The 13,713-nt window shown below is 43.0% G+C and overlaps 5 protein-coding genes across 5 annotated transcripts; 2 read left to right on the top strand and 3 right to left on the bottom strand.

Annotated features, from left to right (window-relative positions):
• Positions 1 to 3,465: 3,465 nt before the first annotated feature.
• Positions 3,466 to 3,757, bottom strand: BJ212DRAFT_1206980 (uncharacterized protein; the record flags this gene model as incomplete). Its single annotated transcript, XM_041329164.1, has 2 exons — positions 3,466 to 3,666; positions 3,716 to 3,757. Coding segments are annotated over 2 exons (243 nt in total), but the record flags the coding sequence as incomplete, so codon positions are not given.
• Positions 3,758 to 4,509: 752 nt separating this feature from the next.
• Positions 4,510 to 5,308, bottom strand: BJ212DRAFT_1448833 (uncharacterized protein; the record flags this gene model as incomplete). The annotated part of the gene is made up of 4 exons (XM_041338598.1): positions 4,510 to 4,552; positions 4,574 to 4,812; positions 4,912 to 4,995; positions 5,054 to 5,308. 4 exons carry the CDS (start codon positions 5,306 to 5,308, stop codon positions 4,510 to 4,512), a joined length of 621 nt encoding a protein of 206 aa, XP_041188983.1.
• Positions 5,309 to 8,676: 3,368 nt separating this feature from the next.
• BJ212DRAFT_1302655 (uncharacterized protein) lies at positions 8,677 to 9,126 on the top strand (the record flags this gene model as incomplete). The annotated part of the gene is made up of 1 exon (XM_041333295.1): positions 8,677 to 9,126. The coding sequence occupies one exon, from the start codon at positions 8,677 to 8,679 to the stop codon at positions 9,124 to 9,126; it is 450 nt and encodes a 149-aa protein (XP_041188982.1).
• A 604-nt stretch (positions 9,127 to 9,730) lies between these two features.
• Positions 9,731 to 11,084, top strand: BJ212DRAFT_1484568 (uncharacterized protein; the record flags this gene model as incomplete). Its single annotated transcript, XM_041340818.1, has 2 exons — positions 9,731 to 10,540; positions 10,584 to 11,084. 2 exons carry the CDS (start codon positions 9,731 to 9,733, stop codon positions 11,082 to 11,084), a joined length of 1,311 nt encoding a protein of 436 aa, XP_041188981.1.
• An 842-nt stretch (positions 11,085 to 11,926) lies between these two features.
• BJ212DRAFT_1448831 (uncharacterized protein) lies at positions 11,927 to 13,439 on the bottom strand (the record flags this gene model as incomplete). Its single annotated transcript, XM_041338597.1, has 7 exons — positions 11,927 to 12,219; positions 12,249 to 12,334; positions 12,389 to 12,537; positions 12,588 to 12,753; positions 12,808 to 12,934; positions 13,071 to 13,128; positions 13,395 to 13,439. The coding sequence occupies 7 exons, from the start codon at positions 13,437 to 13,439 to the stop codon at positions 11,927 to 11,929; spliced, it is 924 nt and encodes a 307-aa protein (XP_041188980.1).
• Positions 13,440 to 13,713: the final 274 nt, after the last annotated feature.

The following is a 13,713-nucleotide window of genomic DNA, read 5'->3' as shown; positions in this document are numbered from 1 at the left end:
GATCACAAGGGCTTGACCTCAGCTCGTACGCTGTGCCCCTTTCCCGAGTATGTGCCCTTAATTTCCGGGGGCTAGAACAGTCGTCCGGAGTTTCCAGGATTTGACTAGGGCAGATAACGGATGTCCGGATATTACCTGGGCAAGTGGATAAGACTAATCCGGACAAAGTCCAGACTAGAAACTAACAGAGGATGGACTACCCTTAAGGTAGAGTCAGAAATGTAGTCTAGGATGCAATCCTAAGACTTGGAATATGACAAGAGACTTTATCTCGAGTCCAGAGGACACAGGAATGAGCAGGAACTAAGATGATATTTGAACTGGAGTATTTCCAAGAGTCACAGGAGGTTTATATACTGTAGGTAACATATAGGAATCAGTCAGCAAACATAAAGGCTATGTACGAAGCATATGCAGAGTCTATTAGTAAGTAGGACGGATCACAAATAATGAACACCAGAAATGAAATGTATGTAATGGATCAATAATCAAAAGGGAAACATGGTTAACTGGAGTCCAGAGACAGGGGCAGTCTAAATGGAGTTGGGTGCTGATATAGGGTTTGGATTCTGGAAGGGAGATAAAGATAGATCAGATCATTTGAGATCTGGATCTTGGATCTGGATATCCAGAGAAGCGGATTTAGAGTTGAGAGTCTGGAATGGCATATGACACGATGGGGATATGCTGTCAGAGATTGCAGATTCCAAGGCACAGCAATATTATTTGCTGAAAAAGAGTATTTTGATGACATACAGTGTTAAGAACCATGTTGCTCAAGGGGGAGAGAGACTGACTCAAAGGGGCTTGGCCTCAGCTCATACGCTGTGCCCCTTACCCAAGTATGTGCCCTTCATTTCATATGAGGTCCGATGATGGTCTGACAAAGTCCAGAGGACTTCTGGAGGCTGGCTACTCTGCTGGAGAGTGCTAGAGGACTTCCGGAGGAGTGTGGGAAACATCCAGAGGAACATGGGAGAGTTCCAGAGGAATGCAGGAAGTGCTCAGGAGAGTGCCCACTGCAAGGTAATACTTCTACAGGAAACAGGATGGAAGGATAGGAGGTCTGAAGGTCCAGAGGACAGGAGGACAGGAGGACAGGAGGGCAGGAGGGCAGGATGACAGAGGACAGAAGGACAGGATGTCTGGAGGTATGAAGGACAGAGGTACAAAGGACAGGATGAGGGCAGGACATCCAAAGGACAGGAGGATAGGATGTCCGAGGGTTAGGAGGACGGAACATCCAAAGGACAGGATGCCTGGAGGTACGAGGGACAGGAGGTCTGGAAGGAATAGGGGCTACATCAGACTTTGTCCAATGTAGAAACAAACAGAGGTAGACTACCCTAAGGTAGAGTTGGAGAGACAGGGATTGGACCTAAGTCCAGAAAGAGAGTAAGTGCCGGAAAGGTGGAGCTCCAGCCTAGGGAATCAATCCCTAGACCTGATGGGTAGGACAGACTTAGGTGGACCAAGTCCGAGAGAGGATTGGGCAAGTCTAAGTTGATATTCAAACTAAGGAACTACAGGAGTATCTACAGGGGTTATATACTGAACAATATCTGAGGGGATCAGTAAGCAAAGGGGCAAGGCTATGTACGAGCATGTGGAAACACATTAGTAAGTAAGTCAGAACATAAGTAAATGAACTCAGAGATGAGGACTCATACAAGGATCAATAAGCAAGACAGAACAAGAGGTAACTGAAAACTGGAAGGCAGAGAATGCCTAAATGGGGATAGGCGCAGGATATTGGACAGAGGGTGGGAATAGGTCCGGAGTTAATATCCGGAGGTCTGGAGATCTGGGGATCCGGAAGACAAGGTGGATACAGGACCAGAATACGAGAAGGTGGATATAGTCCGGAATCTGAGACGAGGTGAAGTCCGGATGTCTTGCTGGATGGAGTGCGCATAGGGTGGACAGGATAGGGTTGTATGGATCAGGCTAGCAGTGAGGATCCGGAGGTCTGGAGCTCAGGGGTAAATCTGGAGCATAGTTGATCCTGCTGAGGTGTGGAGTACACAGCAGAAGGGGATCTGGGAATGAGTTAGATATGGGGTCTGGACATAGGCTCGGAAGGCGTGGGAATACTATGGAATGTGAGTCCAGATTGTGGGATATGACATGCAGGAAGAAAAGTGTTAGTGGCAAGAGACAAAGAAACGCAAAGCAGAGGAGAACAAAGCACATATGGCTACAAGATAGCATACCCAGCTATATCCTGTAAGCAGGCAGGATGATGTACATGAGTGAGAAAATGATATTCCTGGGGACTGATAGTGATGGTGACAGAGCAGAGGTAGGTGATCAAGAGCTAAGAGGGCAGTTGCAGCCAAAGTTAGAGGGAAAGCCAGGTGGTTCAAGGAAGAAGAGGGAATTAGATCCTGGGATGGACTGCTTGATTAATGCTCACCTGTGAGGTACAATCCAATGTTGACACAAGGTCCTCCATGTTCACTTCAATGACTCATTGGCTGGTAATATATTCTCTAATTGCAGTTGGTTATATTGACTCATTGTAATATTATGACACAGATTCAGATCATGTTACATGTGACCCATCAAATTCTGACAGTTGCACCTGCTGCACACCACTCACATCAAGTGTCTGTTGTGACATCCATAATCCTGACACACTCTCACATAACAATACAGCTTTACCTTCTAAAATCACCCACCGTTCATGCACTGTCAAGTATGAGATGGGACTGCATGAATTTGAGCTCCATGATGCTCTGGAAGAATGGCGAGAATTAATAACCAAGAGAGTATACAGTGATTTGATGCTCAATGACTATGGTCCTGGGGTGACAATGCTGGACTTGGTTTTGGACTGTATTGTTGACTGTGCTCATCACCATAAATTTCTACTACCAATGACCTACATAAGGAAACAAAGTGGTCTGCAGTGGACCACTTTGGTAGTGATGTCATAGCTATTGTTCAGCGCATCATACCAGTTCCTGTGCTCCAACCTGTTTTCACTACTGTCATGTGTCCATGACAAAATCTCCTATCTACTCCTCAATCTGGTCAACTGGTTATCACTTGAAAACAACCTAGATGTAGTGCATGTGGCATAGAGGGACATACCAGTAAGTTGTCTTCACATGCTGGCAGCAGTGGCTCACGTCAATCATGACAGAGTGCAGCTGTATTTGTTTAATGAACCCATCTCATGTTGCATCAACCTCTCAAACCACTGCCAACAAGGAAAATGTATGTTGAATTGGCTGTGCTGGATGTTTGTGCTCATAAAAATAACAGATACCTCAAGCAAGTTCCAACACATCTTCATCTAATGCTGCCCCAAGTCTTTATCACAATCCCAGCTCTACTGCTACATCCTCTAATGCCCCCCCTCTTCTATTCCACCATCTGAACATTGGTTATCTATTAATTCAAGACCTTTACTGTAGAGATCAGGAATAGAGTGTTTGCTTTTTCATCCAAGCACTGTTCATGTGGGGAGTGCTGTGCTATGTACCTACAGAGCTTTTCAAATTTCTGTGTCATGTCAACAATAGCATATTGGTTTGTGAGGTGTGAATGCAAGAAACTTTCTTCAAAAACCTGTTGTAAGTTATGATAAACCTGGACAAGGGGGGATTCCATGATTATACAGTCTATGGTGCAATTAGGGCCCTTGCCGCTTTGAATAACCTGGATGTGATTAGCCAATGTATTCTGGTATATACTAGAAATAAGTCACCTTTGTATACAAGTTATTCAATTTCATGCACCAGTCAATGGCTCAGAAGCTGCCTGCTTTTCCCAATGGGTTCACAAGAATATGATATCAAACAGCTCTCTTAAGCCATAATTTAAATTAGCTTGTGTTTTGACTGAAAAAAACACAACCTCACCACAAGCCATCTGGGTATACAAAGTGAACATTGGATAGAAAATCTGACATGTGTCACATATTTATGCTTCCCAGTTGCCTTGAATATCAGAATCCATGCAATAATGCACATGTTCCACTCACCCAATATCCCCAATATTCATTGCATATGAAAGTTCCTCATATAGTAGCATGTACTTGTTGAGGAGCAGTGCATTTTCATATTCCCCATCACACTGAGTAACATGTTTTGATCTCATCCGCTGAAGTCTGTGATCAGCAACATACTCCTTTGCAATTGCATCTGCCATCACAAGTAGATTGTCAAATAGCAGCTCTGATGCTGCAAAGGCATCCAAGTCCACATGTAAGGGAACAGATTTTTTTACCTCAACTCTCCAACAATCAAGGTGCCAGCAGATACCAGAGTAAGTGATGAGCTGGTGCATTCTACAAAACCCAGGCTTTGAGCCATAAATTCCTGTTTCTTTAGGTTGAAGAATCCCAACATCTTGCATCAAAGTGTTCTTATCTAGTCATACTGAGGAATGCTGCAAGAAGGTGCACCAGATAGCATCTGCACTTGCCATCTTCAAATGAAATAAACCTGGAATAAAGATGACATGCTGGAGGTGATTCCAAGGTGTGCTTTCAATTGCATGTCACTGGAGTGCCACTTGGAGACACTTGCCTGTTCCAAGGTCACTGTGGAATAGCACTACATACTCTGATACATCTAGTCCTTGCAGGGGATCACATTCTGCTGGATCTTCAATATCTCCCTGCTTCAGTAACTCAAGTACTGAGTTGATATCTCCAGATACCATTGAGTTACTGATATCCATCACTTGTGAGGCCAGAATATTTGTCTTGGTCACAGGGATCATTTCTACTGACTCCAGATGCAGGTGGTCCTTGAATTGATGGAAGTATGTAGGCCCATACTTAATTAAATCAGAAAGGATCTTCCAGGAGTTGAAGTGGTCTCATTGTGACAGACTAGCTTCATTTAAGGGGTCTGGATGTAAGATAAGCAGATCCTTCCATCCTTTCTTGGTTGTCACATCCATTGAATCCACTTCTGGGTTGAGTAGTGATCTTTCCCACAATGCTTCTGAGCAATACAAGTTCTCGAGAGCAATACCATGCTATAGCGGAAAAAGGAGGCCAGCAGTAAGATGTTTGAGTGTCTTCTGACTTGTCAACTGTATGAACAGTTGATTTAAGGTCTACATCAAAATTATTGTATGCATAGGATGCAAGAAGTGTCCACCCCAGAGCAGAAATGCCATGGTGAGCCTCCTTTGACAATGACAAGATGGTTGTATTGATTGAATCAATGGAGACACAGATTCCCATCCATGATAGCATCTTGATTACCTTTTGAGGTGTGTGTGCAGACTGCAGAAAGATACTGAAGATGCTTTGAAACATATTTGATTTTTGATTTGCAGTTTGCATGATTATGCTGAAAATAACAACCTTTTTCTAGTAGAGGAGTAAGTCCCCCCATTTTCATGCACATTTAATGCTACTCACAATCATCACCAACTTATTATGATGCACTGTCATCTTTTCCTGTCTCGCTGATGTGTTGGCTGAAACTCCCATTAACCCATCCAATTCCCTATCACCAAACACTTCCCAATAGATATCTTCATCATCACTATCTTCCGGACCTTTGGCACTTACTGCTATGCCGACATACTTCTTCCCCATGAATAGAAGCTTATCAAACAGACCCCACAGTGTTGGTGTGAGCCACTGCATGCCTCTCCCAAGCAGATCCATATTAAATCCCTCTAGTTGTTCTACAGAGGTGTGACACAGCAAAATGAGAGCCATGTTTCTTTGCTGACAGATCAACAATCTCCTGCATATATACAGTGGCTCAAAAAAGTGTCTCAATGTTTGTGACTTTTTGTGTAATTGCTGTACTATGGGCTAGGGTGTGAGAGTATGACTAAGCTATAGGGAGGTGTGGGAAAGCTCTGCTTCTAAGCTTCATGTTTGATCCCTCTAGCGTGAGAAAATTATGTCATCAAGTGAAGATATGGTTAATTTAATTTGGTGACTCATTGAGACACTTTTTTGACTTTCAGTTTGACCAACACAATCTCTATAATTCTGGTACTTGGTGTTTCCTCCTGTTGCTCTAATTACTTCTGCCACTCTTCTATGCATAATATCTATCAATTTGAGGCATTCCTCATCAACAATCTTGCCCCACTCTGCTGCAACTCTCTCCCACAGCTGAAATAGCCCCTATTGTTATTATCATTAGCTTTTCCAATCTGTATACCAGGCAGATTGCTACTAAAACTGGTCTGAGCAGGGTTACTATCATTAGGATCATAAAAAAGTCATTCCAGATAAGAAAAATATCAAATTAGATTGTCCTTTCAAGCTTACATCATATAACAAAAAATCTCTTGTTCATAATATTCCAACTAGGCAGGCTGCCAATGCTACTCAAGCCACTAAATTCATTAATGACATCATCTACACTGCTCTCTCCACTCAATTAGTCAGGGGTACTCTTAAGGCAGCCAATCTTAAAGCTGTAAACAGGCAGAAAAGTCTTTCCTGTCTTCAGCCTATATAGGAAGGAGATTGGCCTTTGCTTTAAAGCCTCAATATTGGACTGTTGAGGGCTTGAATAGGGCTACCTGGTCAGATGAAACAAAAATCAATAGGATGGGGCCAGATAGCTAAGAATATATGTAATAAAATGCAAAAGAACTACTAGAAGAAAGCAAGGTCAAGAAAACACTAGAGTATGGAGTAGGAATTCTCTGTAAGGTGGGTTGGAGGATGAATGTGAAGCAGCGCATTTCAATTTTGGAAAAGTATCTGCTCAGAAGCATGCAAGAATCAAGAATTAATGAAGAAAACATTATCTTCTAACAAGATAATGACCCTAAGCATACATCAAGTTGACCATAAAATGGTTTGAAAACTATGGTATCAGTGTTCTATCATGGCAAGTCTAGTCCTCAGACCTCAACCCTGTTAAACAGCCCTGGTAATTACTCAAGATATCACTTGCAGTCTATCAAGATCCTCAATAGGGGTTATTTCAGCTGTGGGAGAGAGTTGCAGCAGAGTGGGGCAAGATTGTTGATGAGGAATGCCTCAAATTGATAGATATTATGCATAGAAGAGTGGCAGAAGTAATTAGAGCAACAGGAGGAAACACCAAGTACCAGAATTATAGAGATTGTGTTGGTCAAACTGAAAGTCAAAAAAGTGTCTCAATGAGTCACCAAATTAAATTAACCATATCTTCACTTGATGACATAATTTTCTCACGCTAGAGGGATCAAACATGAAGCTTAGAAGCAGAGCTTTCCCACACCTCCCTATAGCTTAGTCATACTCTCACACCCTAGCCCATAGTACAGCAATTACACAAAAAGTCACAAACATTGAGATACTTTTTTGAGCCACTGTACATTACTCATGATGTTGCTCACCCACTCCTGTATTGTTTGTGAGTTCCTTGCAAGAAGCTCCATGATGTGATGACCATTGGTCAGGAGATCAACCACTATTTCATTGTTTGAATAAATATTATTGGACAGTATTTCATTCAGGAATTGTGAGACTGAGATGCCAATGATATTGAACAATTCTGTGATTGCATCTATCTGATCTCCAAGACACATCTCTGAGGCAGATTGAAATAATAACTATATATATTTAATTAATATACATATACCTACTTGATTTTTGATTTTTTTCAAGTGCCGAAGGGTTTTGCCACTGTGGCTGAGACTGTTTACAAATGTTTTCTTCCAGCCACTGCTGGAGAGGTTGAGAAATAAGGTTGGGCTGGGTTTAAATGTTCTATACTATGGGAATGCTGATGTAACACAACACTTCCGATATAACAGTCCATCCTCAAACCTCTCCAGTTGTGGATGGGTAGGAGCCTGATGTACATGCCAAATCCACGACATGATTGCTGTGCCTTGCATTTGACCTCCAAGATCCCCCATTGGCTGAAGGTCAGACTTCCTCAATGGCTGCAACTTGTGCTCCCAGCCCACACAGTCCAGGTGCCTTGACAGACAAGTGAGCACTTGCCAAGCACAAGAATACTTCTCATGACTAAGGACAAGCTGATGCTCAACCGCTTGAATGGATTTTTGTGCATGAGTGTTGAGACTTTGTCCATGAATTTGTTGTGCCTTGAAGCATAGAAGTTGGTGGTGGAGACAGATGTGAGAATGACATTCTTTGAGTGCATTGTTAGCCTGTGCCATGCATAATGACCACTCAACCTCAAGTAGTTTCACATCGCATGTTGTAAGATTACATATGGAAGATGGAAGAAAAAGTGGGATATCCTCAGCTTTGATAGAGTTGGGTTTTGCTTTTGGACAGCCACTGTCTTCATCACCAGCATCCTCATCAGATAGAGAGACACCAGTAGTATGGAAGTGAGCAATGGAGGGCATGTATAGGACTTGGATGTTAATCCATGAATCCATGCAGCACTGGAGACCATTGGTGTGCATCAGAATCTTCATTTGCTGATCAGTAGTTGAGTATTGAGTGAGGCCTGCATTATCTGCTCATAAACATCATCTACAAAGGAATAAGTAGAAATTTTGCAACAGTCAGTCCATCACTCACTGTGCATTCTCAAGGTCCAAGCCTGTGCTATGGTGCAGTTCACTTATGTGCTGCTGCTTTGGGGCAACCACCAAATCAAGGGCCGAAATTTCCAACTCCAATCTCATTGCTAAAAATGGTAGGTGTAGCAGCAACCACAGCTTTGATGCTAGTGTACAAGGTGTCAGATTGCAAGTCACGATAGACAAATGTACTATGTACAGGCAAAAGTTAATTATTTCAACCTTTATACAATGGTCTGCAAGTACCACAAATTGGCAGCTGCTTGCATGAGACTCGCCCAACAAACTCAAGTGAATCCTGCTACTGTCAGAGCCAATGATAGTACTGTGCAGGAGCCCAACAATGACAATGGCAATGGCAATGGTGATGACGATGACAACGATAACTTTGATTGTGGGTTTACTGGTGGTGTTCACTGCTTGTTGCCTGAGCTTGACAGTGACTCAGAATTTGAGATGGATTGGGAGTCAGAATCAGATAGTGGAGAGAGTGTTGTTGAGCTGGAGGGTGAAGAGCTCGAAAGTAGTTTGGCACAGTTGAGAGACAAGGTTACCTCACTGGCAGAACCCACACCTTATCAGAAGGTGGCTGGACCCAAGATGAGCAAGAACTGGAAGAAAGCTGAGAGAAGCTGAGGATTAGGATATGATGGACACTCCAAGTGCATGCAGGAGTGCTGACTGCACAATGCTCATGCCCGAGAGGATTTTCGTGAATATGCAAAGACAAGGTGAGCAGAACTCTTCAGTAAACAACCCCATCAGATCCGAATGCTTACTGGTGTGGCTGTTCAGTACCAATTCACAAATCAGCATGATGGGTGCATTTACACAAAAAGGTGCTGCACAAAAGCCAGTGCAAAAGAGAATAGCACTAGTGCATGGAAACACACAATATGTTCCAAGCTTGCTGGGCTTCCTTTCCAATTTCTCGAGTGATGAAGATGATGGGGGTAGCAACACCAACATGGATCACAGTGACGATCATGATGGCACCAGTTGTGTTTCCTTGGCACTACCTTGGAAATGCCAGAAACTCAAGGTTCCATATCATGAGCAGTGAAAACAAAAGCAAGCTGAGCTGGAGCACGCATACAAAGATATCACAAAGCATTTGAAGTTGAAGAAGACAGTGTTTGTTGGGGGTCCACATGGTTTATAGGCACATCATGCATGTACTATTGAGGTTCACTTGATGCTTGTAGTCAAGAACAAGCATAGTTTCAAGGTGGCCTCAGAAATGGCTGCAGAGACCAATGGGTTTGCTGCAAAGTGGGGAGGACACCAGGTTCATGGGTGGACTCATGAGTGGATGCAAACAAGAATGCTTCCAGTTTCACAATGGGGATGGCATGCCAAGATTTCATCACTTCTTGATGACCCTGCAATCGCATCTGAGCTCTGCACATTCATGCACTCAAACAAATGGTCAATGGATCCCCAGAAGCTGGTGAAATTCATGAATAATGAACTTCTCCATACTGAAGCAACAAAATATCTCAAGGGGCTTGTGCAGACTGAAATGCCCCAGGGGCTGAAGAGATACATTGAGCTTGAGCCCTTTCCTCACATTCACATGAAGGTTTGGTGTGGGGTATCATTGAGCACAGCCCGTCGCTGGCTCTGTCTTGAAGGATTTTGGTTCATGGCATACAAGAAAGGGCTGTATTTTGATGGCCACGATCGACCAGATGTTGTTGAATATCACCAAAATGTCTTTCTTCCTGCAATGAAGGAACATGAACATTGGCTTGTTCATTATGTTATTGGAGATGTTGAGAAGGAGTCTGATATCCCTCCTTCCAATTTTGTCAAAACACAGCTGGTCATTTGTGTGCATGACAAGATGATAACTCAAGCAAATGATGGACAGTCAATGAGCTGGGTGCCAGATGGTGAGCACAAGCTGAGAAAGAAAGGAGCAGGTCGAGGATTGCATCAGAGTAGTATCATTTGCTTGACTGTTGGACATCTTGAGGAAGCAGCACACACCATCGAGTATGGCAAAAATTATGAGGGATACTGGAATGGGGAAATGTTTGTTGCACAGGTGGGTGTTGTTGTTCAGATATTGTGCACAAAACTGAAAACAGGGGAAGCTCTGTGACAAAATTATTCCAGCATTTGAATGTGCTCATGGACCTGGTTACCAGGCGTTGTTCCTCATCAATAATTCTCAGGGACACTCAGCATATGCAGATGATGTGTTGCTGATCTTGTGCATGAATGTAAATCTGGGGGGCAAGCAGGCACAGATGAAAGATGGTTGGTTCATTGATGCTGGTGGGCAAAAAGTTATTCAGCCCATGATGTTTCCCTCTGATCACCATGATCACCCAAACGAACTAAAGGGCATCAAGGCTGTTCTCCAGGAATGTAGTCTTTTGCAGGGGAGACATCGAGGCAGGTGCCAATCAAAGTGTCCTGACAAGGCAATGAACTGCTGCTTCAAGCAAATTCTCAAACTTCAACCAGATTTTGTTGAGCAGAAACCACTTGTGCAAGATGTCATTGAGGCTGCTGGTCACTTGTGCATCTTCTTGCCAAAATACCACTGCAAGCTCAATTTTATTGAGTTTTTTGGGGGGCAGTAAAGAGGTATCTGCACGAGAACTGTGATTACACCTTTGAAACACTCAAGACCAACTTGCTGAAGGCTATGGCTTCCATATGTCTCAATACAATCCATTTATGGGAACATCAGATGCACAGATGGATGAGTGCTTACCAGTTGGGTCTGGAGATGAAAACAGCACAGTTGCAGGTCAAGGAGTTCAGCTCAAGGAAGTACAAATCTCATAGACATGTTCTGGAGACTGTAGCATGTCTTTTCAACTAATTTTACTGGTACCTTAGCCCTCACCACCAATTTGGGTCATGTCTGAAAATTTATCTTGCTCAAATTTAATGCTATGCAAAATTGCTCTTGACAATATGCTCCTATCATTAATCTAAGCATTTTTACAAGACAGAAAGTTCCTGGGACTTGTTCTTGCAATGGCAGAAAAATTGCACAAACATAGTGGCACATAAGTGAACTGCACCATAATGAGAATACTAGGTGTCACCTCTGAATGGAGGGAAATCAATGATCCCTCTTCCAAATCCTTTGCATCTTGTTGGACAAGCACTAAACAAACAGCAGCTTGGGTCATTTCAGGTATTTCAATCAGATGGTAATCACACTCTGAAATTTAGATCTTACCTCAACTTTGATGGTTGAAAGGGTTTGGCTTCATATGATCACTCTCTCAAGCATCAACCTCTTCTGTCCAAGCCACAAGTGATGCAGCACCCAACTCTGACCCTTCAATGGATCCCTCCAAGTCCACCAAGGCATGGTGATGGTCCCATTCAGTGTAGACAGCATCAGTTATTTTATGTAGAAGTGTTTGACCTTGTGAAGTTATCAATTAGCTGAATAAATGTTTGAAACTCAAGACTTACCAAGCCCTGTTACTTTTTTCCAGTTCCAATCCCCAAAATGGTCATCTAAGACATCTTGACACATGCCAGGTGCCATTTCCTTCATGCTTGCAGCAACATGATTAATGTCAGCCCAACCACGCTCTGGTGCTTCCCTGTCAGTTCTTCCAACATGAGGAGACCAATTGAACAAAAAAACTGCTTGACTGGCTGCAATATGTGCTGCAAGATGGAATTTCGGAACAAAAAACCTGTATTGTTGGATGCTACTGGGATGAGGCTGTAAGGGAAGAGTAGTCAACACTTGATGCCAAAGTTTTTGTGCCACTGACATGCAATGTTGCAGGAGAAATTGATGGATGGGATTGATGAAAAGCATGAAAGCGTGGAGAAGACAATATAGTCCATATTCAAGTATCTGCCCAAGTGAAATCAAAACTGATAGTGATCTTCCAGTGTCATGAGTACTCACTTTTCACCTTTCTGTAGATCCCTGACACCATTTGCTAACTGCATGTCATGCCTTGCACAAACCACAGTGCCAATACCTGTTGCCACAAGTCCCTTGGAAGCTTTTGTATCAGCCATACTGATGGCATTATGACTAACACAGGTACTTTTCTTACACATTCAAATCAGCGATGGCTGTATGCAACAATTATTCAACTCACCTCTTGTGTCAGAGTTGCATTCTCTTGAAGGTATGCCTTGTAGTTCCTTTCTTCAACAAAGTAACCCCATCCTTGGCTCAATCCAGGGTCCCTGTCATTACTGGATACCAGATGGCATTTCAGGTGAAAGTTGGCATCAATAGCTAGAAATAGTGAGTAGATCCATCTATGTAGAATATGTCAGATCACCACTGAAAATAGGGAGATAGTAAAATCTTACTGGTTTCCTGGTGAGACATCCTCTAATGTCTCAGCCATATTCTTGCCAGGGTGAGGGCAAGCAGGGCACAGAACAACAAGTTCTCCTTCTTGAGTAGCATCAACTCCAGCTGGATCATGCCCACAACCTCATTTGAGTGCCTTGAGGTTGTGCCACTCCATCATCATTTGCAAAAAGACAGAATATTGATCCTATGAATGATCTGAGGTAAATTAATTGGGACAATAGTCACAAAATACAAATCACCTTGATAGGCTTGACACCTGTGTTGTCACTCCAACATGCAATGCAGTGGTAAAACTCAAATGCAGATACTTTGGACTCAAATGAGAGCAGGTGGAAGTGTTCAAGAATGGTGAATGTAGCAGCAGTTCATGGGTCCATGGATGTTGCTGGAAACCAGTGAGTGCACTGAAGGTTCAACTACTCTGCTGGCTTGCAGAGCTAAAGAAAGAAAGATGGCTCTCACTCTGTGATGAGAGAAAGGCCACTAACTCTCTATATGTTGGTCAAAGTGCATCAAGTGATGTGTTTGACATTAAGGGAAGCAAAGAAAGCAAATATCCATGAAATGATGCCAGGTCAACTCTGGTGAAGTGCAATGAGTGCATGCGCAAGAATGTGGAGTGCATAGGAGCACAAAGTGTGGGAATAAGGCATGTGTGATGTGTGGATGTATATGAAACTGGTAGAAGTCATGAGGACATGAACTGAGGCTGCTGAGTGGAGGCTGATAATGATAGACTTGCTGAGGACTAGGGTGATGACTCTGATAGATGCTAACTCATGATAATAGATTCTGACTCTAGACAATGACTGACATGATGGTGGTTGCTTTTATGAAAAACTTCCTAGGCATGCTCCCTGGGCCTGGAAGCAAACAGGGAGTGCTCTATGTATGTAAGT

The sequence above is a fragment of the Suillus subaureus genome, assembly GCF_016647635.1.
Source record: "Suillus subaureus strain MN1 chromosome Unknown BJ212scaffold_35, whole genome shotgun sequence".
Classification (NCBI taxonomy): Eukaryota; Fungi; Basidiomycota; class Agaricomycetes; order Boletales; family Suillaceae; genus Suillus; species Suillus subaureus.
This window is presented reverse-complemented; position numbering and strand designations above follow the sequence as displayed.